Raw genomic sequence first — 27,081 nt, 5'->3', positions numbered from 1 at the left:
TACCATTCCCTCTGGTAGCTCGTTCCACACATGGACCACTCTCTGTGTGAAAAAGGTCCCTTTTAAATCTTCCCTCTCTCACCTAAAGAATATATCCTCTATTTTGGAAATCCCCTACCTTTGTAAAAAAAAAACTTTGCTATGCACCTTATCTATGCCCCTCATGATTTTATAAACATCTACAAGGTCATCCCCAACCTCCTTCGCTCCAGTGAAAGAAATCCCAGCCTATCCAGCCTCCAGGCCCTGCAACATTCTGGGAAATCTTTTCTGAACTCTCTCCAATTTAATGACATCCTTCCTGTAGTAGGGCAACCAAAACTGTACACAGTACTCCAAACGTGGCCTCACCAATGTCTTGTACAACCTCAACATGACATCCTAACTTCTACACTCATTGGTTTGAGCAGTGAAGGCAAAGTAAGATAAATCTTGTCACTCTAACTGTTGGGAGATCTGGAATAACAGGCCTGTCACCTTCTGCCTTCCCCTCCACAAGTCCTTATGTCATCATCAGATTGACTGGACTGTGATGGGGAAAAGACAAGGAAGTGGAATTGAGGATTATCAGATCAACTACAATCTGAAGGCTGGTACAGCAGACTCAATGGGCTGAATGGCCTACATCTGCTCCTACATCTTATGCACAGAAACCAGTGAGTCATTTGATTAAAAGAAAACCATTCACGAATCTTCTTTGCAAAAACTGCTGATCCTGCAAACTTCTAAAACAGTCAATCTGACTGGGCAGTTAAGGGGGCAGAGGTCGTGGCCTTGTTTCCACGTGGGTCATTGTTTCTGGACGTAATGCACAACAGGGGAATGAGCATGGAGAGGACATGGAAACAGCATGGCAGCAACCGGGCTGGCCTAACTGCTGCTAATACAACAACAGTTTCGCTCAGAGTGACCACTGCACAGTATTTGTGGGAATCAGGTGGTGGCTTCACATTAACCGTACCCTCCACCCAATGTTCCAACTAAGCTGCGTGGTCACATGATTGCTCCACGGGTCAGCGCAAGATGGTCAGCGTCCTGACACCATTGCCGGTGTCGGTTTCTGGTTTCAGAAGTTGCCATTGGGCACAAATCTCGGAGTTCCTCACAGATGGAAAAATACTTTGGGGAACGTAGCTCCCATTGTGTTGTAAGGTGCTTTCACCACGTTAATGGGACTATTGATGGCTGCATCCCAGGGTTCCAAAGACATAGTGGATAAGCTGACAATGGTTTTCCAAATTTTCCTAGAATCTGGAATATCTGCAGCTTGGCAGAAGTTAGGAAATGTAACACTACATTGCCTGAATGGAAGAAGGGGGATAACAGGAACTATGAGCCAGTTAGCTTGCCATCAGCTGTTGAATTAATTACACTTTAAAATGCAAACCAAAACCATGGTAGGATTGGATTGCTTCGACAAAAAGGGATTTCTTGTTGGAAAATTCCATCAATTTTTTTCCTGTGTGTAACAAGGAAGGTACTTAAAGGGGACACTGTACACATAGTATGTTTGCCTTTCCAAAGGGTATTAGTTAAGATGGCAAATAGGAACATAGGAATAGGCCATTCAGCCCCTCAAGCCTGATCCACCGTTCAATGAGATCATGGCTCATCTTTGGCCCAACTCCATATACCTACCTTTGGCCCTTTTCACATACAAAAGGTCAATGCATAGAGAGAAGATTGGTTAACAGACAGGAAGAAGGAGAAGAGATAAGTTTGGCATCTTAATGTTGGTGTGCAGTGACTAATGGAGGGTTGCAAGGATCACTGCTACAGCCTCAGCTTTTATATACAATCTATATTAATGACTTAGACAAAGAGTAATGCATCTACATTTGCTGACAATACAGAGCTCGCAGGCAATATAAGTTGTGCGCAGGGCATAGAGAAGCTGCAAAGATATATAGACAGGTTAAGTGATTAGGGCACAAGATGGGAGATGGGGAAATGTGAGGTTACTCATTTTTGTCATAGGAACAGAAAAGCAGAATATTTTTAAAGGTGTGAAACTTGCAAATATTAACGTTCAGAAAGACTTGGCTGTGATCCTAAAATGAACACAGAAGATGAGCATCCAGGCACAGTGTGTAAACAGGGAAGCATGTTGGTGTTTACTCCATGGTGGCTGGGGTACAAAAATAAACAATTCTTGCTACAATTGTGTAGGGATTTGGTGCAACAATGCTTAGAATACGGCCTGCAATTTTGGTCTCCATACTTAAGGAATGATAAAATAGAATCCCTCCAGTGTGAAAACAGGCCCTTCAGTCAAACAAGTCCACACCAGCCCTCTGAAGAGTAACCCACCCAGATCCATTCCCCTGACTAATGCACCTAAACTACACATCCCTGAGCACTATGGGCAATTCTAACCTACACATCTTTGGACTGTGGGAGGCAACTGGAGCATCCAGGAGAAACCCACGCAGCCATGGGGAGAATGTGCAAACTCCACACAGATAGTTGCCCGAGATTGGAATCAAACCCAGGTCCTTGGCCATGTGAGGCAAAGCCGTGCTAACCACTGTGCCACCACCATGTGATCTACTTACCTTGGAGATGGCACTGTGAAAGTTCACTGAATTGGTGTCTGGGGTGAGAGGGCCTAGAGTAACCAGGAGTGACTGACTCCGCTGCCAGACCAGGCCATCGCTCTCATCTATGTCAAGAGATCCATTCCGACTGCCCTCCTTGGAGAAGTCAACTTGCTGGCATCGCCATCTTGAAAAGTTCGCTGCTGTCCCTGTCAGCCCCAAATACCAGGAGGGCATTGCTGCTGTCACTGCCACCTCCTCCAGTCACTGTGAACAGTCGCGACTCCATGCAGGGCACGCTCTGTCTGCCACACTGATTTCACTGACTAACCTGCTGCAAAAGGTTCCAAAGAAATGTGACAGAGAAAAAAAATTGAAAGAGAACCAGCAGAAGTAAAAAGAAAGAAAAGAAGAGAAAGAAAGCATGTGCGAGTGAATGAGCCCTGGGCAAGAGCCTGGACGCCATCTTGAAGCTATTAGGATAAAGGGCCTATCATGTAGGACTGAGATGAGGGGAATATTCTTCATTCAAAGGGATGTGAATCTTGGGATTCTCTGCCCCACAGAGTTGAATATATTTGAAACTGGTACAGTTGGAGTTGTGCCCTTTCAGCGAATCTAAGGATATGGTGGGAGGGTGGGATAGAGGAATTGAAGCCCCAGGGCATTCAATGATCATATTGAAGAGCTGAGCAGGTTTGAGGGAACACATGGTAAAAATCATCCTCTTAATGTTCTTACATCAAACACTGCCTGCACGAGCTTAGATACAGAGTAACGATCCCACTATACTGTCGCCCGTCAGACACTTCCAGGACAAGGACAGCATGGGGTTAGATACAGAGTAAAGCTCGCTCTAAACTGTCCCCATAAAACACTCTGAGGGACAGAGACAGCATGGGATAGATACAGAGTTAAGATCCCTCTACATTATTCCCCCATCATACACTCCCAGGAGAGGGACAACATGGGGGTGGATACAGAGTAAAGCTTCCACTACATTGTCTCCCAACAAGCACTCTAAAGACAGGGACAGCACGGGGTAGTTACACAGTACAGCTCCTCTACACTGTCCCCATCATACACTACCAGGACAGGGTCAGCATGGGGGTTAGATACAGAGTAAAGCTTGCTCTACACTGTCCCCATCATACACTCCGAAGACAGGTTCAGCCCAGGGTTAAATACAGAATAAAACAGTTTCTAATCTGAACAACAATATACATCAGTTGATTTTTATAAGAGCCCTCGTCACTGCTGTAGTGTGCAATTGTTATTTCTGTGCCGACTACAGAGTGTCTATTTTGGGCGAGAGTGCTGATGTGGTGCCAATGAGTGATGGTTTTGGGTTGAAGATCTGTGACCAGCAGACTGCGCAATCCCAGGCTGTGTCCTCTTGGCTGCCACCTCCTATCAGTGTGGACGGGACTCTGACGCAGCATTAAAGCTCAGCGTGATAACTCAATGCACCATCCAGCTCCCCCATGGAGCCCTGCGACATTGCAACTTCACCCAGCTAACAGGCAAGAGGCTAACTGAAACATCTTTATGACATTGCCCACTGTGGGGCAGCATGGTGGCTCAGTGGTTAGCACTGCCAGGGACCCAGGTTCGATTCCAGCCTCGAGCAACTGTCTGTGTGGAGTTTGCACGTTCTCCCCATGTCTGCGTGGGTTTCCTCCGGGTGCTCCAGTTTCCTCCCACAATTTAAAGATGTGCAGGTTAGGGTGGATTGGCCATGCCGAATTACCTCGTAGTATCCAAAGTGGATTAGTCATAGGAAATACGGTTTACAGGGATAGGACAGGGGGATGGGCCTGAGTGGGATGCTCTTCGGACAGTCAGTGTGGACTCCTTGGGCCAAATAGCCTGGCTCTATGAGAATCCAATGAGTTATTTAGAGATGTCAGCTGAATCACTGATTTGTGCTGGGTCCCCCTCCCTCTCTCCTGAGCTACCGATTCCATTGCCGGGATCCTCAGGCCACCAACGTCTCAGAGAGCAGGCCCCTCCTGCCCCGTGGTCTGCAACGCTGTTCACAGGCAATTCCACCACGGCGGGCATCACCAGAGTGATCTCACTCCTGTATAATTGAAGGGCTCAAGAGTTTGCACCTCAGAGTAAAGGAGCACAACTTTACCAGATGATGTGAGGTGTAAGACAGATGTGTGGGTGGGGGCAGCGTCACGTGCGCCATTACTCTGAAGTGCAAGCCCTGAGCCCTTCAATTATGCACAAGTCAAAGGTCATAGCGGTGGAATGACCTCGCTGAACTCCTCAGGAACAGATCTGGATAGGCCGCCCAGCGCAAGGCATCAGGTGGACTGTCAACATGCAGCGTCCAAACAGTGAGTCATTTCAGTGGGTTGAATTCCGTGTCAGGAACCCGGAATGTAACTGGGTCCCGTACACGGCCCCACAGCCTGAACAGTTCTCTCAGAGGAAGCTCCCCCTCCGTCAGAAGCATGTTTCTCGACTGCATTCGGTGCCTGTTCCCTGTCGTCCTCAGTCACAGCTCAAGGTGGCGATGTTATGGTATGGGTCCTCTGGTTATGCCGGCGGCTCTTGGAGGGGGAAGAGATGCGGAGTGGGGACACATGGTGACTGCCCTGAATGGTAACTGATTCCGTTGGCAATGAGGGAGGGGACTGTGGGTGGGACTTGTTGCCAACACACCTTTCCGGTCCATGTTGAGCCCTCAATGGGTTGAGCAAAATCCTGATTGTAGGGACATTATGGCACAGGGGGAGCCCATTTTGGCCTGTCAATCTCAATCCCTCCATAGAGCGATCCAGTGAGTCCCACTCCCCTTACCTGGGGATTTCAGCTGAAATCACTGATTGTCTCGTTACCACCAACTTCTGAGTCCTGAAGAAGGGCTATACCTGAAACGTTGACTTCTCCACCTCCTGATGCTGCCTGGCTTGCTGTGTTCTTCTAGCCTCCTGCCTGTCAACCACCACCTTCTTGGGCAGCGATTTCAAGCTCTTCTGTATGAAAGTTTTTTTCTTTATTAGCCCCCCACTCTCCCCACTGCCATCCCTTACCAAAAACTTTGGATATGTGCCCTTAGCCCTTGTACCATCCAGATATGAGTACAGCTTTTCTTTCTCTATCTAATCCTCTCTTATCTTTTAATACCTCCATTAAATCTAACCACCCCCCCGTCACCAGTGTCCTTTGCTAAAAATACAACAATCCCAGCTTCTCCAATTGCAGTCAAAATCCCTCATTTGTGGAATCACTCTTGTAAATCCTGTCTTGTTTATATCTTCAGGGCGTCCCAAAGTGTTTTACAGCTGTTAAAGCATTTTTAAAATCCCTGTCATAACATTGAAAGTGTGGCAGCCATTTCGAAAACAGCAAGACTTCACATATGTCCATGTCACAGATGAATAAAAAAGCAGCAATTTTAATAAATACATATATTTGTATTTAGTTATTGTTCTGAAAGCACATTTGACCGCCCAGCAAAGATGGCTGCTATGATCATGGGGCTAGACTTAGCAGTAACCTTCCAGAAGCTTCTCAGAAGCTAAAACCAGCCAAACAATCAATGGCTCATGTATCTCCTAATGGCTCTGGAAATGTTAATTTGTAAGTTATAGTCTGTCACAAAGACAAGAAAAGTCCCCAACAATATGTACTGACAATTCCAAAACCCATAACTCTGGCCGGCAGAGAAAAAGCCTCTGGCCTGTAAAAAGCAGCCAACAATCCATACTTGTGTTAGTCTACAGTCACAATCTATAACTGTGTTGGTCTATAATCACAATCTATAACTGCGCCATTAATAAATTTTAGTTAGTGAAGCAAAAGTAAGAGTTTAACAGAACACCTTCAGAAGACATTTGAAGAGATTTTTGAAGAGAGGAAACCATTTACAATGCCTGGACGTTTGGATCTTGTAATGCAATGGCAGTGCCCCTATCTCTGGCCTAGGAGGCCAGCTTTCAACTCCCACCAGAAGTGTGTCATAACATTTCTAAACAGATATAGTAAAAATGTCCAAACTGCCTGAACTGCTGGCTAGCCAATCAACCTCCCTTATAAAGAAATACTAGACTTCTAACTCCAACTTTGGGCTTTTGAACTCCATCTCAAAAGCAAGTCCATTTATAATCTGGTATCCTTTGACTGTTTTGTGCTTACATTGTTACTAATTGAATAATCTATTTATCTTTTCTGATGGCCGTTATGTTTGTAAGCATATCTACAGCGTGAAGTACAGTATTCCCTTGCATCTGAGACTGTGTGGAATAAACCCTACACAGTCTTGACCACAGAGGTCCTTACAAACTCAGAATCCACAAACAGAGGGAGCTGGGGAAATACACCCTCAGTCTTTAAAAAGGGAGAACAATTAAAAACACAACTTGCTCAGGTTGTGAGAGTAGGAAGGGAAATGTGTATTGTAGCTGAAAATGTGTTGCTGGAAAAGCTCAGCAGGTCAGGCAGCATCCAAGGAGTAGGAGAATCGACGTTTTGGGCATGAGCCCTTCTTCAGGAGCTTGAAAAAGGGCTCATGCTCGAAACATCGACTCTCCTGCTCCTTGGATGCTGCCTGACCTGCTGCGCTTTTCCAGCAACACATTTTCAGTTCTGATCTCCAGCATCTGCAGACCTCACTTTCTCCTAAATGTGTATTGTAGTCTGTTGTATGTACATAATTGTGACATGATCAGTGCTGTCGTGATGTGTTTTGAGGAATAAATCCATCATGTTCACTCATGTCCTTTAGGGACGGAACCCACCATCCTTACGTGGTCTGGGCTACATGTGACTCCAGACTCACAGCAATGGGGTTGATTCTTAACTGCCTTGTGGACAATAAATGCTGGCCTAACCACTGATGCCCACATTCCATGAATTAATTAAAAAGAAATAAATATTAACTAGGCTGTCGATTTAGAGATTGAGATTTTTGACATTGACTTGAGTGGGCAGGCAGGGTTTAATGGAAACATACACCACTGACAACACAGCAGCCCCTCAGTGCGGTACTAAGAGACTCCAGTTAGATAGTGAACTGTCAACTCCGGAATGGAGCTTCAGCCCTAACCTTGAACTAAAGGCCAGATCGCAGGGGCTGGGCTGACCTCTCTCTCTCTCTAACATGTAGTTCACTCAGCGGTGAGCTGGCAAGGACGCCAAAATTACCTGGCCCTGACTGGTTAATTCGACGGATGCTTAACCCTCTCACGCAACTCAAAAAGCCGCCACTCGGCAAACGGTACATAGAGCAGCCAGGTGACAATAGGAAGCAGGCCACAAACCTGACCCCTGCTGCTTGCAAGGCCTGTTTCTATTGTGTGTCTGACGTATCCGAAGTGTGATTGTTCATCTAGAAGAAAGAAACGAGGGGAGGGTTGGAAAATGAGCACACAGGTCATGCACAGGAAAAATCAGTGAAAATAATACTCTGAGTGCAAGATCCAGGATCCTGTCGCAAAACCATGCAATGCCTGAGTATGAGAGGGTGCAGATGTGGGAGGTGGTCTTGTTTGATTGGGATCAGTGCTACACCAACTTTGTCTCCTTGCCTCCCTCAAAGCACTGGTGCCACTCTGACACTGTTCTGTCTGGCCCTAGTAGCTTTCTGACACAGTGTTCTCCCACTATCTGTCACACACCAGGAAGGCGTTCCACTAACTAACTGAAAAATGCCAGTCAGCGGGATTTCCAGGGAATCCCAACTGCTTGACACACAAATATGGCACTTGAAGGAGATGCTCAGGGAAGGCCAACTCAGTGGTTAAGCACTGCTGCTTCACAGGCTTCATTCCAGCCTCAGGCGACTGTCTGTGTGGAGTTTGCACATTCTCCCCGTGTCTGCGTGGGTTTCCTCCGGGTGCTCCCGTTTCCTCCCACAGTTCAATGATGGGTTAGCCATGGGAAATGAGGGTTTACAGGGATAGGGTGGGAGTGGGATGCTCTTTGGAGGGTCGGTATGGGCTGAATGGCCTGCTTCCACACTGTAGGGATTCTATGCATCCCAACAAACGGCAGATAAGGCAGGCAGCTCTCCAGCTCCTGAAATTCCTCCTGACCTTTCACAAATCTGTTGCCAAATCCATTTCTCCTTTTTGTCTGCTGACCCTGGGAAGTCCACAATTTAGCGTCCATTGGTCACTGGAGCTCAGCAATCCTGCCACAGGCAGGACTTTTTGCTCTCACCACCTTTGTCTTCCTTCAGGTAGGGGGCAGTGTCCTTGGAGGAAAAACCTGTAAATCTGGTGAATGGACTGTCTGATAGGACTCGTCTTGTCCACCTTAACACAGGGTCCAGTACAACCAGTTTGTTCATTTCCAAGTATCACTGGCTAGTAACTACTCTTTTTTTCTTTTGTCCTAGCCCTCGCTCAGATCCCAACAGCGCTGCCTTTAACCGTTTAAATATCATTCAAACTTTGTTAGAGAGTGAAATCGCAACGTTCTTCAGCAGAACCCAAACTGTGTTTGCAAATGTGTGCTTCATTTTAAAAATCCCAGGAGCTTGTTAAATAGGCAAGTCACTGTCGTCATATTCTAACCAGCAGAGAATTCCAATTGTCTGGATTACACACGTTAGATTATGCAGTATTTTGTTCAGGTTTGACCTCTCTTTACACTTTGAGGTAAGGAGACCAAGCAGTGGAAATTCTCTCCTGTGATAAAACAACGAACTGCGGGTGCTGTAGCTCTGGAACAAGGAGATTCAGGAGGTCTGCAGAGTTAACAAAGGGTCACTGGGCTCACAATGTTCTCTCTGTACCTCTGTCCCCAGGTGCTTCCAGACCTACTCAGTCGCTCCAGCTCTCCTGCTGGCTAATCTCGAGGAGGGCAGCCCGGACACGCACCTCTGGACTTTACCTGCTGTGGGGGAGGGCAAGAGGTTGGTGTCGTCCTCAATTCCTGACCAGGGTGTAGCCGTTCACAACTCGCCGTGAGACCCCGCCCTCCCCCCCCAAACCCTGCCCCAGAGAGACCTAGGAGGGTGAAGAATGGACTTTCGGTGGGGGGGAGGAGCTGGGGACACGGGCAAAGCTCTAACTCCACTGAGAGTCGGTATGTGAGGAAGGTGAAAACCACTGACAACAAAGTAAACTTGCTAAAATTTAACAGTGGCATGGTGAATGCAGGCAGAAGGAAACAGCAATAAAAGCAAGGCTCCCACGGGGGGGTGATAAAAAAGCATTTAATTTTAGCTCAACCAATACTTTATATCCTGGCTCCTCATCATCCATACAAAAAAAAACAATTTCCTCTTTAAATTGCCCTAATGATGAAAGCTTAGCTTAATAGTCACAGGCTGCAGATTGTACCAGCCTATGAAGAAGAGTGCTTCTGGCTTAACAATTAAATCGCAGGAGAACCATCAAAGGCAAAAGTCAGCCTTTTATTAAATTCTTTTTAAATACCGACTGATATTCAGTGCTCACGCTGACTCTCAGTGCGCAAAATGTAAGTAATTTACAACTTCACGGCAGGGATTTAAATTAACACAAGGGCTAGAGGATCTCATTCAGCTCCCTGTATAATACTCGACTGAGATGTGGGCTTATCTGTATTCTCCAGAGAAAGCTGCAAGTCAGTGAACATGGAAAGCACTTACAATCAGGAGAATCAGGGCCTCTGATGTCTTAAAAAAAAAGGTTCTGGATAAATGGCTCTCTGATGGCCCAACCGACTGAAAAAAAAATCAGTTGGTAACACACAAAGCAGAGGGTTCCCTTGCTTCATTCTCACTCCTATACTGAATCCATGAGGCGGGTAGTTACGGTGTGGCCTCAATGCAGCCAGGGGTGGATGGCCAGAGGGAAATAAGATTGAGCCAGCCAGCACCTACTTGGGTCCAGTGAGTTGACTGAGTAAACTCCTTGTGTGACACCGATTCGGTGGTGTCCATGTACTGTCCTATGATTAACGGTCTACCTGGGCTTGCGTTGAATGCTGGTGCGTGTAAAATGGCTGTCACACATTTCCCAGATTTCTGCGACAAACGCATCGGCTGTGGAATGGCGCAGTGTTGTTGTAAAAGTGCCGTACAAGTGCAACTTCTGGCTCTGTGTGTGAAGAATGGACACTTGGATTAATCACTGGAAGGAGACTCTGGATAAAGCCTTTCCTTGCAATCAAGTCAGTGAGTCTAGTCAGTCACATTAGAAATAATAAGTAGTGTTTCTGTAATCTCAGAGGGAGATGGCTGATAGTGGTTTAACGGGAGGGTTCCTCCATCTCAGGTGAGGGGAGAGTTGAGAAAGCAGGAATGGCAAATTAAAAAAAAACAAAGAACTGCGAATGCCGTCAATCAGAAATGAAACAGAAATTGCTGGAAAACGCTCAGGAAGGGTCACTCAACACAAAACGTTAACTCTGATTTCCTCTCCACAGATGCTGCCAGACCTGCTGAGCGTCTCCAGCAATTTTTGCTTTCGACCTTAATGGTGACCTCAGCCAGTGCAGGAATTGAACCCATGCTATTAGTATCACACTACCTTACAAAACAGCCATCCAGCCAACTGAGCTAACACTACAGCAGAAAAATACAGAAATGTACACCATTCAGTCTACACCACCTTTCAAAACAATAATAGCGGACCTTCACTCCAAATTGTTACCATGTCCCTTAACTCCCTTCGTCACATAAGGTTTATTCATCACTGCCTTGAAAGCACTGAACAAGTCATCAGTCTTGTGGATAGAGAATTCCAAAGTTTCCAAATCCTTTGAGGGAAGGAACTCCTCCTCAGCTCAGAATAGACTGGCCAAGCCCTGACTGTGAGACTGTGTCCCCTCTGGGTTGTACACTCTCCAGCCATGGGAGGGAAGAGCCTCTGAGCATTGGCTACATCAAGCTCCTGATGAACTGTGTGTTTGAATAAGGTCACCTCTCATTCTTCTCAATTCTGGGGGAATATAGTGCACTCAGTCCTTCCTCTGAGGATACGTGCCTCATCTCAGGAATGACTGCTGGAAAAACTCGGAGCCAATTTGCACCTGGCTTGGATTACGCATTCCCAGCTCTGGAGTCTGGGTACAAACACAGGATTCCAACTCAGAGGCGGAAGTGAACTGAGGATAAACATGTTACATTGCAGCCAATAGAAACTGATGTCAAATAGAGTTTATAATAGTGAGCAAGGACCATCATCCAATACATAGCTGTTCTGAAATTATCCCAACAGCCCTGAATGATTAAAAACTCCAAATCCAGGCATCGCTCCTTAATCATGAGCCAAACGTTCCAGCCCTGTAGTCTGGTCCTCCCTCCATTCATTTTAATGATTAACAGCACCAGAAGCTGAAAAAGCTGTTTATACAGATGTCTCTGACATGGTTCTTTTGATGCAATGTGAGACGCACTTGAATTAATTTCGAGCACAATCTCCTACCAGGAACTGCTCCAAACGAGCCAGTGCAAGATGTGGCAGAGTCGGCCAAGGGTAACCCTTTGCCTCAGCATGGGCAACTACGCAGCATCTGTCAGGAGCTGAGCTGACTACACATTGACTGTAGCCGCTGTGAACATTGACAACACTTGGGTAAGGGGCACTGCTGTTGGGTCCGTCCTTCTCTCCTTCCTGCTTGGCATCTTAAGGCATGGGAAGGTTGGAGACAGTTGACTAATCAGCAGTGAAATACAAATCAGCACACAGGCCCTGTCCTTCACCCCTGCCCCCAGTTCCCTAGAGTGTGTTGTATCCTGTCACTGACAGGGGACAAATGGACCCCAGTGGTATGGTGCCAAGATTACAGTGGACGTTAATTGGAATATTGGCCTGGTCACTGCCTGCGCGACACCCAGTTCTTACCAGCTCATCCGTGCCTTCCTCGTCAAAGTCGTCCTCCACTCCATCACCTTCCTCCAGGATTTCATCTCCTTCCAGCTCTGCCCCATCCATGGCGTCACCTTCTGTCTGCTCGTCGGCTGTTGTATCGTCAGGGTTATCCACCACGCCGTCGCCAGGGATACAGTCTTTCGTGATCACGCTCTCCGCCTTCGTCTCTGCAAAGTGACAGCCGTTACAATTGGTTTTCAGCCAGCTCCCCCTCCACCTCACACCAACACACCCCCTCCCCTCACCAAAGCTCATTGATAATGAATACAGAAGGGGCCCTTCAGTCCATCAGTCTGTACTGCCAAAGCTGTACTGAACCTACACCAGTCCCACTTTCCAGGGCTTGAGTGTTATCATACTTCAAGTGCTCATCCAAGTACTTTTTAAAGGTTGTGAGGATTCCTACCTCAACTACCCTCCCAGGCAGTGCATCCCACATCCCACCTCTCCCTGCCTAAGACCATTTGTCCTCACATCCCTTTCAAACTGCCTGACTCAAAACTCACAGTGCTCTGGAGTGGAGGGCCCTGTGCACTGGAATAGAGGTCCAATGCTCTGGAATAGAGGACCCTGCGCTCTGGAATAGGATTCCCTGCTCTCTGGAATAGAAATCCCAATGCTCTCAAATAGGACTCCCTGCCCTATGGAGTAGAGGTCCCTGCGCTCCGGAATAGGAGCCTGTGCTCCGTTACAGAGGTCCCAGTGCTCTGGAATAGGGGTCTCTGTGATCTAGAATAAGAAATTACAGTTCTCTGTGATCTCGAGTCCCAGTACTCTGCTACAATGTTTTGGAATGGGTGTTTCAGTACTCTGGAACAGAGCTCACAATGTGCTGGAATAGTGGTTTCAATGCTCTGTTTTCGAGGTCCCAGCGGTCTGAGATAGAACTCACAGTGCTCTGTGATAATTGGAAGATCTAGCTGCTCAGTTTAGTTGTGCTGGTAGATATCAAAAAAAAAGGCCCACCGCACAATTTCAAACAAGCAGGGGAATTCTCCCCAGTGCTCCTGATTATGTGCGTTTCTCCAGCAATGTTGCGAAGACAGGTTGGCCGGTCAGTGCTATTTGTGGGGGCCTGTCATTCAGGTGTTGGTTGCTGCAATTCCTATGTTCCACCAACGACTACACTTCAACAGAAATGCTTCAGTTTGTCCTGGGGTTGTACACGGCAGCACTTAAATGCAAACATTAGACGACTGATTATTAATCCATGACAACACCCTTGCCCCCCCCCATCCCCCCCAAACACTGCCTTTAGTTTCCCTGCTGCATACAGCGCTCGGTCGCTGAAATTAATTTGAATGTGGAGCACACGCTGGTATTTGCTGCAGGCAGGAACTTTTCATTTACAGCGCAAATAGCTCACAAACGACACTCAATTTCCAATCTGTTGTGTCTAATGTGTCAATTACTTATGACTCAGATCTAATGAAGTGCAGTTTTTATTTCCTCTCCTGGTTCTCTCTGCTCGTCTCCTTCCCATCCAAGCTTTCGCTGTTTCCACAAACTCCCACCAATGCTTGCAAGTCGTCAGGCTGTCCTTTCCACTCTGACCTGAGGCACAGAGTGTCAGCAGTTCTGAACTCCCCCACACCAGGGAAAAGACCTTGGTTATTTACCCCTTCCATACCCCTCATGATTTTATAAACCCCTATAAGCTGACCCCTCAGCCTCCGATGCTCCAGGGAAAACACTCCCAGCCTGTTCCGCCTCTCCCTATAGCTCAAACCCTGCAATATGTTAAGATTGCTGAAAGGTCAGGTCCGTAGCTGACTTTCAGGCCTCAACATCTCCATTCCATGTTAGTTTCTCTACAGCTATATATACCTTGTCAATCAGATTTGCATTTCTAACTAATCAGCATAGGATGGGGAAGGAAACTGCAGGGGATGAGCACATTAGAATGTCTCACCTCAGCTTGATCTCACCCTCCTCCACACAAGAAAGAACACCACATCGCATATATGGCAAAAGTTGGGGGGGGGGGGGGGGTGAGTGTTAAAAATGTTTGGTGCATGTGCTGCATTTTAAAGACACTGATGAGCAGATAGATTCGGAGAGATCAAAGAGGACGTTCCAGAGGTAACTGCATGGCGGAAGGTATGGCTTTATTATTATTGACATGGAGGTGCCGGTGTTGGACTGGGGTGGACAAAGTCGGAAGTCACACAACGCCAGGTTATAGTCCAACTTGAAATCACAAGCATTCTGAACCCTGCTCCTTCGTCAGGTGAAGTGACTTGTGACTTCAAATAAACCTGTTGGGACAATGTCATGTGACTTCTACATTAATGGGGCAGAGTGTGGGGCCAAGAGGCCAGAGTTGGAGGAATGCTGAGACCAGGAAGATTGTTACGCGAGTGGACGTTGCAGAGGGAGGGAAAGATGACGGTTTTAAATTGGCCAAGTCTATGGACTGTGAACCAATGTTGCCCAGCAATGCGAGGGGAGACACGGGTGCAAATCCCACCACAGGAGCAGCTGGAATTGAAATTTAATTGATGAAGTGTGGAATTGAATACTCCTCTCCGTTACGGTGATTATGAAATGATTAACAACTATTGTGAAAACCCATCTGGTTCACTAATGTCCTTTAGGGCAAGTACCAACCCTGACCTGGTCTACACGTGACACCAGGTCCATAGGAATGTTGTTGACTCTGAGCTGCCCTTTGAAATAGCCAAACGAGCCGTTCAGTTCAAGGGCAACTTGAGATGGACAACAAACGCTGGCCTTTCCAATGAAAACCACGCCCCATGAAGGAGCAAACGAGGCCAGGAGTGATGGGGGAATAGAGACTGGTGCAGGTTAGGACTCAGGCAACATTTCCAACAATAATGACAACACAATGGGGACCAGTGACAGAATAGAAGGTCAGCACTTGGTTTCTGTCAGGGAAAATAAAGTGTTGCTTCTGTTCCTGAGAACTGTCAATACGTTTCAGCAATTAGTAGATGACATTCGCAATTCAAAAGTGTGTCGATTCATTGTGATCACATCAACCTGGAGATCAATGAGAAATTACAGCAAATGACTGGCAGTGCCAATGGCCAGTATTTATAACATGGCTCTGAGTGAATAGAATTGTCAAACGTGTATTTAGTGCAACAGATTTCAAAGCAACTGTAACTCCCAGGAATTGTCACCCCTGTCCTTTTTAACTCTGAACACAACCAGGACTAGAATTAGATATCCGTCTTCCTAACTCAGGATATATCTGTGCAGAGAGTTTTGGATTGTGTTCACATTGGATTGTGTTCACACTGGGTTGCATGAGAAGCAATTTGAGATGAGGGATTGGCAGCACTAGCATTCCGAGTGTGATTTTGTTTCCATTGGAAGTAAATAAACCCGATGCCTTAAATGGAGAGATATTCTGACTTTTGAAAATAACACACGCTTCACTACACACAGTCTTTAAATGAGAAAACAAATATTTGGAGCCACAGATAAGAATTAAAAGATTAGCATTTGAGTATAATGGGTGTTAATGAAAACGATGGAATTAAACCTTATTTATTCACATTATCTTCAATTATCTGTGAATTACAGTTGAAGGTTGTGAATATTTGAAAGATTCTGGGAGCTCAGGTTAAGGTGAAGAGATGGAAATTTTCTCCCTGCTGACAGTGAAATGCCGTAGTAGAGCGGGTCTGCCAGTATCAGTACAGGTCGCACATGGGCAAACCTGCCTGTGAGAATGCTCCACAACAGGCACACAGGAGATTTGGAAGTCAGGTCAACATCGCTACAGCCAGAAGACAGAGAGATGCACCAACATGAGAAGAAAGGTGAAATTTAAACAAATTCACCAAGGGCTCCAGCTGAGGTGGAAGTTATGATAGGTCTGAACTAGCTGAATGGTGGCTCAGCGGTTAACACTACTGCCTCACAGCGCCAGGGACCCGGGTTCGATTCCAGCCTTGGGTGACTGTCTGTGTGGAGTGTACACATTCTCCCTGTGTTTGCGTGGGTTTCCTCCCACAGTCTGCAGGTTCGGTGGATTGGCCCAGCCATATTGCCCATAGTATTCAAGGATGTGCAGGCTAGGTGGCCTAGCTATGGGAAATGCAGGGTTACCAGGAAAAGGTGGGATGGTCGGTGCAGACTTGATGGGCCAAATAGCCTGCTCCCAGGTTATTTGCAGTATAGGGACTCTATAACCTGTAGTTATGTCAAGATCTTGCAACCATTTCATGGTTAGATTTGATATTGGTGTCAAAGTTAAGATCAAAAATCATTTGGTCGTACTGCAGCAGATTTTCAGAAATGGCAGGCACCACACTGAAATCTAGAAAGTCAAACAAATGGAATGTATCTCAAACATCAGGAGAAAGGAATAGAGAATAGACGTCTTAGAAGAAGTGGATATAGCAAAATCTAGCTAACTTAACAAGAAGATTACAAAGCAGCATAAAAAGCGGGCCGAAGGCCTTCAAAAGGGAGGGAAGAGAACGCAGGGAACAGACTGCGATTTCCTTTCAAAGGCACCTGCAGGCTATCAAAGGGAGTATTTGGAATATCTAACGGGACAGAGACACAGATCAGAGAGATAAACAAGTGGGATTAAAGAAAACAATACCAGCAGATAGAAGATCAAAGACTGCTTGTGTCTTACGAAGAATGTAGAGTTGTAGAGATGTACAGCACGGAAACAGACCCTTCGGTCCAACCCGTCCATGCCGACCAGATATCTTATATTAATCCATTCCTTCTTCCAGCACCTGGCCCATATCCCTCTAAACCCTTCCTATTCATATATCCATCCAAGTGCCTTTTAAATGTTGCAATTGTACCAGCCTCCACCACATCCTCTGGCAGCTCATTCCACACACGTACCACCCTCTGCGTGAAAAAATTGCCCATTAGGTCCCTTTTATATCTTCCCCCTCTCACCCTAAACCTATGCCCTCTAGTTCTGAACTCCCCCACACCAGGGAAACGACCTTGGTTATTTACCCCATCCATGCCCCTCATGATTTTATAAACCTCAATAAGGCTACTGACTGTGTGGAGTTTGCACGTTCTCCCCGTGTCTGCGTGGGTTTCCTCCGGGTGCTCCGGTTTCCTCCCACAGTCCAAAGATGTGCGGGTCAGGTGAATTGGCCAAGCTAAAATTGCCCGTAGTGTTAGGTAAGGGGTATGGGTGGGTTGCGCTTCGGCGGGTCGGTGTGGACTTGTTGGGCCGAAGGGCCTGTTTCCATACTGTAAGTCTAATCTAATCTAAAGGTCACCCCTCAGCCTCCGACACTCCAGGGAAAACAGCCCCAGCCTATTCCGCCTCTCCCTATAGCTCAAACCCTGCAATGTGTTAAGATTGCTGAAAGGTCAGGTACGTAGCTGACTTTCAGGCCTAAATGTCTCCATTCCATGTTAGTTTCTCTACAGTTATATATACCTTGGCCAATCAGAATTGCATTTCCAACTAATCAGCATAGGATGGGGAAGGAAACTGCAGGGGATGGGCACATTAGAAATGTGGAGCTTATTCAAGGAAAAGCTCCTCTGTGTCCTAGATAAGTGTGTACCTGTCAGGCAGGGAGGAAGCTGTAGAGCGTGGGAGCCGTGGTTTACGAAGGAAGTGGAATCTCTGGTCAAGAGGAAGAAGGCGGCTTATGTTAAGATGAGATGTGAAGGCTCAGTTAGGGCTCTTGAGGATTACAAGGTAGCCAGGAAAGACGTAAGAGATCTCAGAAGAGCTAGGAAGGAGACATGAGAAGTTGTTGGTGGATAGGATCAGGGTAAACCCTAAGGCTTTCTATAGGTATTTAAGGAATAAAAGAATGACGAGTCAGATTAGGGCCAATCAAGGACAGTAGTGGGAAGTTGTGTGTGGAGTCAGAGGAGATAGGGGAAGCACTAAATGAATATTTTTCTAGAAAATGACGATGTTGTCGAGGAGAAAACTGAGATACAGGCTACTAGACTAGATGGGATTGAGGTATTAGAAATCCTGCAGAGTTTGAAAATAGATAAGTCCCCTGGGCCGGATGGGATTTATCCTAGGATCTTCTGGGAAGCCAGGGAGGAGATTGCCGAGCCTTTGGCATTGATCTTTAAATCGTCATTGTCTACAGGAATAGTGCCAGAAGACTGGAGGATCGCAAATGTGGTTCCCCTGTTCAAGGAGGGGAGTAGAGACAACCCTGGTAATTACAGACCAGGGAGCCTTACTTCAGTTGTTGGTAAAGTGTTGGAAAAGGTTATCAGAGATAGGATTTATAATCATCTAGAAAAGAATAATTTGATTAGGGATAGTCAGCACGGTTTTGTGTAGGGTAGGTGGTGCCTCACAAACCTTATTGAGTTCTTTGAGAAGGTGACCAAACAGGTAGATGAGAGTAAACCGGTTGATGTGGTGTATATGGATTTCAGCAAGGCGTTTGATAAGGTGCCCCACAGTAGGCTATTGTACAAAATGGGGAGGCATGGGATTGTGGGAGATATAGCAGTTTGGATCAGTAATTGGCTTGCTGAAAGAAGACAGAGGGTGATGGTTGATGGGAAATGTTCATCCTGGAGTCCAGTTACCAGTGGTGTACCGCAAGGTTTGGTGTTGGGTCCACTGCTGTTCGTCATTTTTATAAATGACCTGGATGAGGGCGTAGAAGGGTGGGTTAGTAAATTTGCAGACGACACTAAGGTCGGTGGAGTTGTGGATAGTGACGAAGGATGTTGTAGGTTGCAGAGAGACATAGATAAGCTGCAGAGCTGGGCTGAGAGGTGGCAAATGGAGTTTAATACGGACAAGTGTGAGGTGATTCACTTTGGTCGGAGTAACCGGAATGCAAAGTATTGGGCTAATGGTAAGATTCTTGGCAGTGTGGATGAGCAGAGAGATCTCAGTGTCCAGGTACACAGATCCTTGAAAGTTGCCACCCAGGTTGACAGGGTTATTAAGAAGGCACACAGTGTTTTAGCTTTTATTAATAGAGGGATTGAGTTCCAGAGCCATGAGGTTATGCTACAGCTGTACAAAACTCTGGTGCGGCCGCACTTGGAGTATTGTGTACAGTTCTAGTCACCGCATTATAAGAAGGATGTGGAAGCTTTGGAAAGGGTGCAGAGGAGATTTACTAGAAGGTTGCCTGGTATAGAGGGAAGGTCTTACGAGGAAAGGCTGAGGGACTTGAGGCTGTTTTCGTTAGAGAGAAGAATGTTGAGAGGTGACTTAATAGAGACATATAAGATAATCAGAGGGTTAGATAGGGTGGACAGGGAGAACCTTTTTCCAAGTATGGTGATGGCGAGCACAAGGGGGCATGGCTTTAAATTGAGGGGGTGACAGATATAGGACAGATGTCAGAGGTAGTTTCTTTACTCAGAGAGTAGTAACGGTATGGAATGCTTTGTCTGCAATAGTAGTAGATGCGCCAACTTTAAGTACATTTAAGTCATCCTTGGACACTACAGGGTGATTTAGCATGGCCAATCCTGCACATGTTTGCACATTTTCCATATGGACATACATGGAGTAGTGTAGGTTAGATGGGCTTCAGATTGGTGTGACAGGTCGGTGCAACATAGTGGGCTGAAGGGCCTGTACTGCGCTGTAATGTTCTATGTTCTATGTTCTAATCAGCATCCTCTAGTAAAACCCTGTCATAAAAACTGTTGTGATCAGTGGAAATTTGGGATTTGTCCTGAATACGAGATGAAAAGTCTCAGCAACATGTCTCCTTCTCCATCAAGATTCAAGGTCTGCATCATCAAAGAGTGGGGGATAAAGTGTGAGAAACTATTATAAATGCTCGGGACAAAAACACAAGTTGCCGGAGAAACTCAGCAGGTCTGGCAGCGTCTGTGGGAAGAAATTAAAGTTAATGTTCTGAGTCCAGCAACTTTTCATCAGAACTGACCGCAGCTAGGAGAAGGTAATATTTATGCTGAAACCGAATTTCAGGGGGGAGGGAATGGGGGAGAGGTGAACAAATAGGTGGATATGGAACTAAGAGAGGGACAGAGATATGAAAGAGATAGGTTAACAAGGAGATTATGATAGCAGGCTAAGGCAGAAGGAGAGCTGGATAAGTGAATAATTAAGAGCTAGGAGTAGGAGAAAAGAGGTGACGTGAGCTATACTGAATGTGGTCATAATGGGCCGGGGAGTGCATGGGAATGTGTGGTTATGATAAAAACAACAGGACCGACTAGGGGGTAGGTTAAAAGACATAGAAAGATGGAATCTGGCTCTAACGTTATTGAACTCAAAGTTGAGTCTTAGAACTGCAGGGTCCCCGAGCGGTAAATGAGATGTTGTTTGTTGAGCTTGCACTGAGGCTCATTGGAGAACTGCAACAAGGCTGAGACAGAAATGTTGGCATGGGAACACTGTGGTGTGTTGAAGTGGCAGGCAACTGGAAGCTCAGGGTCATTTTTCACGGACAGGGGGAATAGTAGAGAAATATTTCATGTCAATGAAAGATTGAAGTTGGGGCTGATACACCATAGAGCAAAGCTTCTATCCAATCATTCTGTAGCTGACCTGGATGATAAGACTAGGCACCTACATTAAGTCTTCCCCTACCCAGACTGAACATCCTCTCCAAGCGCAATATTCATGAGAAATCTGTTCCAACAATGAAAATAAAGGCCAAGTACTGTGAATGCTAGAAATCTGAAACAAACACAGACAATGCTGGAGAAACTCAGCAGGTTTGGCAGACTCTGTGGAGAGGGAAAGAGAGTTAACATTTCAAATCTCATATTATTTCTTCAGAAGGATTGGGTTTAGGTTCTAAAGAAACCATATCGGACGCAAAATATTAGCTGTGTTTCACTCTCCACAGATTGGCACAATGGCTCAGTGTTTAGCATTGCTGCCTCATGACACTCCAGGTTCAATTCCAGCCTTGGGTGACTGTCTGTGCAGAGTTTGCACGTTTTCCCCACTTTCCGATTTCCTCCAAAGATGTGCAGGTAGGTGGATTGGCCGTGCTAAATCACCCTGTAGTATCCAGGGATGTGCAGGTAGGTGGATTGGCTGTGCTAAATCACCCTGTAGTATCCAGGGATGTGCAGGTAGGTGGATTGGCTGTGCTAAATCACCCTGTAGTTTCCAGGGATGTGCAGGTAGGTGGATTGGCTGTGCTAAATCACCCTGTAGTATCCAGGGATGTGCAGGTAGGTGGATTGGCTGTGCTAAATCACCCTGTAGTGTCCAGGGACGTGCAGGTAGGTGGATTGGCCGTGCTAAATCACCCTGTAGTATCCAGGGATGTGCAGGTAGGTGGATTGGCCGTGCTAAATCACCCTGTAGTGTCCAGGGATGGGCAGGTTTGGTGGATTGGTCATGCTAAATCACCCTGTAGTGTCCAGGGATGTGCAGGTAAGTGGATTGGCTATGCTAAATCACCCTGAAGTGTCCAGGGATGGGCAGGTTAGGTGTACTAGCCATGGGAAATGCAGGGCTACAGGAGTGCTCCTTGGAGGGTCAGTGGGCTGAATGACCTGCTTCCCCACTGCAGGGATTCTGTGCTGCCAGACCTGCTGAGTTTCTCCAGCATTGTCTGTGTCTGGTTTAGTCCAGCAATTATTGCTGGTTGTATCCGTCCTCTCACTCACCCGGTGAAGCTTTGCGTTCCTTCTCCATCCTGTCCAAACTGTCCAGCAAACTGTCGATGCGATACTTTATCTGGGTGAGCTCTTTCTTTATTGTCTGCAGGTCATCAGCTTTCACTGGAAAACAAAACCAACAATCAAACAAATAAAACTGCTAAATATCCTCTCGGCAAAGCAGTGACTTCTCTTTCCTACAGAACAGAAGTTAAATAAAGACACTTAGTCATCTTTGGTTTAGAGAGTGGATTTGATTGGCTCAGGCTTGGAAGGCCGAAGGGCCTGTTCCTGGGCTGTAAATTGTCTTTGTTCTTTCAGCTGACATCAGCCTTGGCTATAGGTTATGGATCTACTTACACTAAATGGACTGAGAAGGCAGCTCACCGTCACCTTCTCAAGGGCAATTAAGGATGGGCAATAAATGCTAGTCCCGCCAATGGTGCCCACTTCATAGAAAAAAATCAAAATCCAAGGCAACGTTGAGACAATGAAGGATTTCCACAATTTATCAACATCACATGTCCTTACTGCAACATTGAGATGCAACAGTAGGGAAGACCGTAACGATAGCTTCAAACTGGTATCACTGTGATTGTGGCTCACAGTATCGGACAGTCAGCAGCTCCAGTTCTCTAACTGCAGCAGACGCTGAGCAGAAAGCCACATCCATGAGGGCCAAGTACATATCTCAGAGCACTAGTGCATCACCAGAAGGTCCACTTCCATAGGTATTTCACACACTTGCTTCATGCCTTATCAATATTTAATTTGTTTTAAGAATTAGGACAGAGAGGAAGAGGCAAAGAGTCATTAATCAGACAGAATTAAATATTCATTGGATACCTTTTGTAAGGAGCATGCTCACAACACATTCCTCGTCAGCTACCTGACCAGCTGTATTAGGTGGTAACATTTCGTGACTAAATTGAAATCGTACCAAGATAGCTGGACAGGATGTCAAATAGTTCCTCCAGGCATGTTTGGAAGATTAATAATGGCATTGACTTTGAAAGGAAAAGCTTGATTTCATTGGTTTACAAGCCAGTCCAATTCAATTCGGCAGAGCGTGATGCAAGTGTATTTGGGGTGGGGGTGGGGAAGGGGAGAGATGCAGATCTCTTGAAAACCTGGGAAGGAATTGCATACTATTCCCGATTATTCTTAACCCATGGTTGAGATGCAAATCACTCCGTGCCTAACCGTAAGAAGGTTTTACTTGTCTGGAAGGAAATGACAACAAGACAGACTCTTCTCCTCAGCTGTCCCCCCAATACAGGGCTCAAGTGGTGTGTAAGCAACTCCCCAGGAGAATTGCAATCAATAATCCCAGGTAGAAGGCTTAGTATCTATCCAAGGCAACAATCAATTGTTTAGCAGCTAAACCACGAAAATACTGACGAAAGCACAGGTGGGGGCAGTTTTCCTGTGTTCCCTTTCCCTTGTAGAGAGGTGTTACAGCCATTTGGAATACCTCAGCTGCTGCTGCCAACTGGAGGACCTCAGCTATTGCAGTTTTGGCATTCGTTAACAACACAGGCAGCAGCAAATCAGTGTTCTCCTCTGGAAACCCTGAACTCTTTACTGGAGCGAACCTTTGTGTTCCTTGGCATGAGCGAAGATTTCACTTTTCTAGTCACTCTTTGGGATGTGACCATCAGTAGCAAGGACAGAACAATTAGAGGTGGGCCGAAAATGCTGACCTAACCAGTGATCCTATGAAATATTAAAAATAAGTGCATTTAATTCCTGCTTCACCATGTTTGCACCCCGCTTTTAAATGTGCCTGGTGCTGCTACTGGTGTGCCCTCTGCACTCTTCGCTGAGCCACAGTTAATCTTCTGGCTTGACGGTAATGATAGAGTGGGGAATATGCTGGTTCATGATGTTACAGGTGGCTGTGGAAAATAATTCTGCTGCTGATGGCTCACAGTGCCTCCTGAATGTACAGTTTTGATCTGGATCTGCTCTGAATCCGATCAGGGGATGAGTGCTGGTGAGTTTTCAAACATGGGAGGCATTCATGACAAATGCACTTGCTGCTGTCCTTGTTCACACAAAGGGTAGTGATCCCACATGGAGTTCTCTTTCCCTTGGATAGAGGTGTTCCAGCCATTTGAAATACCTCAGATACTGCAGCCAATTAGAGCACCTCAGATGCTGTGGCCAATTACAGCATCCCAGATGCTGCTGCCAATTGGAGCACCCTAGCTGTGCAGCCAGTTGGATCACCCCAGATGCTGCAGCCAATTGGAGTATCCCAGCTGTGCAGCCAATTGGATTACCACAACTGCTGCAGCCAATTGGAGTACCCCAGCTGTGCAGCCAATTGGAGTACCCCAGCTGTGCAACCAATGGGATCACCACAACTCGCAGCCAATTGGAGTACCCCAGCTGCTGCAGCCAATTGGATCACCCCAGCTGTGCAGCCAATTAGAGTACCCCAGCTGCTGCAGCCAATTGGATCACCCCAGCTGCTGCCCAACAGAGATTGCTTAACCTGAAGCAGACTGGAAATCAAACCACTATCAGTAGACTTGTGCATCACCGAGCATTGCTTTTAATGATTGAGAGTTGGCCTCAGATTGCAAAGCAGAGTGAGGGAGAGAGAGAGAGAGAGAGAGAGAGAGAGAGAGAGAGAGAGAGAGCTCCTCTTGTACTGGTGCAGCCTCCCTTACATTGCCAGACCTTTGAAACTTCACCCAAGGGACTGTCCTTCATGTGAGTACAAGCAGCAGTACGCCAAGCACATTTTAAAGGAGAGAACTGTTCAGTATATTGGCTATTTCCTTTACAACTGCCATCTGTTTTGTATAGCCTGGAGGTTTCCTTTAAGTCCAATTAATGGTGTGCTCGAGTGGTTTAATTCAAGTTGGCAGGACACTGGGTGTCCAGACCAGTCTGGTAAAACACTGAGAACTGGCCTTCAAACTAAACAGATGGGATTTGTTTCTTCTCTTGAATGCTGCTCAGCCAGCTTTCAACGGGCAAACATCCAGAGAATGGAATTCATAACCCTTAAAACACATTGCATTTAAAAAAAAAGGCAGCTTGAGGTAAAGGTTCACTGGAAAGTTTAGAATTGAACCTCTCTCAGTCGAAAAGGGGTTTGTGAGGCCACAAACAGTCTCAGCAACGTGAACATCAGCAACATTTTCCACCTATCCACTCCACCCTCTCCTCCCTGACCTATCACCTTCATCCCCTCCCCCACTCCCCTATTGTACTCCATGCTACTCTCTCCCCACCCCCACCCTCCTCTAGCTTATCTCTTCACGCTTCAGGCTCACTGCCTTTATTCCTGATGAAGGGCTTTTGCCCAAAACGTCGATTTCGCTGCTCGTTGGATGCTGCCTGAACCGCTGTGCTCTTCCAGCACCACTGATCCAGAACATGAACACCAGCTTCATCCCATTCTTATTACCTTAGTAGAACACAGATGGTGTGCTGGAGGGTCCAAACCAGCACCCACTACAGGTGGCCAGTCCACACTGCATCTCACAGCTGAAGAGTCAGCACGGCAAAACACCAGAGATGCACCAAACCTGATACCTAAACCTCAGACTGTATTTCAACGATTTTCTGTTTGTGTTGATTATTTAGAACCTCTGTCCCTGAATTTGGTCCTGATCTCCTGTTGTGATTTCGGCAAGAAAATAATGGCATCTATTGGAGAGACGAACGTTCCCAATGTGAGTGAGATTGGGTAGAATTCCAGTCAAATTTCCAAACTTCTCCCATTTTTTTTAGACCTTTCACCTCATATGAGTAAACCGGCCAGAAACAAGAGGTGTGGTCCACTTAGAAAATGGATCCAACCATCAGTAGACAGAATGAGCCAATCTGGACAACATGGGACACCGTAGGGGTCGAGACCGGCGATTGACCTTTCTCGAACATTAAAGTCTAAAGGGCCAGTACTTTATTCAAAATAAAACCTCCTGTTGCTGTTTTGGAAAAAAAGAGATCCGTAAAAAAATCTTTGTCGTTTTTAAGAATAAAATAAACCAATATTTTATTTATTAACCTGAATGTGAGTTCACACACTAGCCTAGATTTTAAGAAGGATTAATGCCTACTTTCATGCTGAAGTGGGAGATATACCAGGGAGCCATTCCACTGGTTCCCCTCAATCACTGGAGAGGGCTCAGAACAGATTGACCAGGATGTTGCCAGGAATGGAGGGTTGGAGTTTTAAGGAGAGGCTGGGACTTTTTTCACTGGAGCATAGGAGGGTGAGGGGTGACCTTACAGAGGTTTATAAAATCACGAGGTGATAAGGTGAATGGCAGGTGCCTGTTCCTTAGGGGTGGAAGATTTGAAGACTGAGGGGCACGTTTTTTAGGTGAGAGGAGAAAGATTTTAAAAAGGGGTAAGTATTTTACATAAAGAGTGGTGCCTGTGGAATGAAGCTCCAGGGGACGTGGTGGATGTGGTTACAGTGACAGTGTTTAAAAGACATTTGGATAAGTGCATGAATAAGAAATGTTTGGAGGGATAGGGGCCAAGCGCAGGCAGGTGGGACTCGTTTAGTCTGGGATTATGGTCAGCATGGGCTGGTTGGACTGAAGGGTCTGTTTCTGTGCTATGACTGGTAGAGACTCTATGACTGATGATGTCCTCAGAAGTGGGGCAGACTTTACCACCGGGCTGATGGAAATCACCAATTCTGGTTAAGCATAGCGCTGGGGTCGCATTCTTTTATCTCCGTCTCTCCAATATTTATGTAAGGGTTTAACGAAACTTTGAGCGAAACTTGCAATGTTACCCTTCCACAGCCCCCAGAAAGGATTCTCTCAGATTTCGTGGCTTCAGAGTCTTGGAGATTAATGTTTAATTCTGGGGGACTCTAAGGCAACCTCGATGACCCTGGTATTGACAGACTTTTTACATTTATTTATTCACCACATTTTGAGTGTCTCTGGGAAAACCAGCATTTAATGCCCCACCCAACTTTCCTGCAAATCAATACATCTCTTTGTAGTGCTGCGGAATTCTGTGGAGAGTGTGGAATTCTCTGCCACAGAAACCAGTCCAGGTCAAAACATTGGATATTTTCAGGAAGGAGTCACATACAGAGTGACCCCCCCCCTCCGCCTTTAACCGCGCCCCTCCCCCGTACCCACGGAATCGTTTTCTGCAGTCTCAGTTAACCGCGGTTTACCCCG

The 27,081-nt window shown here is 46.3% G+C and overlaps 1 protein-coding gene across 1 annotated transcript in view; it reads right to left on the bottom strand.

Moving 5' to 3' along the window:
• The window catches only part of LOC132824024 (RNA-binding Raly-like protein), a 970,546-nt gene that overhangs the window by 19,110 nt on the left and 924,355 nt on the right, over nucleotides 1–27,081 (bottom strand). The window contains exons 6-7 of the mRNA XM_060838262.1: nucleotides 21,923–22,036; nucleotides 12,332–12,525 (exon numbers count right to left, since the gene is read on the bottom strand). Of these exons, the coding sequence (XP_060694245.1) occupies nucleotides 12,332–12,525; nucleotides 21,923–22,036 (308 nt within the window). The remainder of the gene's footprint in view (nucleotides 1–12,331; nucleotides 12,526–21,922; nucleotides 22,037–27,081) is intronic.

This window comes from Hemiscyllium ocellatum, chromosome 17, assembly GCF_020745735.1.
Source record: "Hemiscyllium ocellatum isolate sHemOce1 chromosome 17, sHemOce1.pat.X.cur, whole genome shotgun sequence".
Lineage (NCBI taxonomy): Eukaryota > Metazoa > Chordata > Chondrichthyes > Orectolobiformes > Hemiscylliidae > Hemiscyllium > Hemiscyllium ocellatum.
The sequence above is the reverse complement of the archived record's forward strand: the minus strand, read 5'-3'. Positions and strand labels throughout refer to the sequence as shown.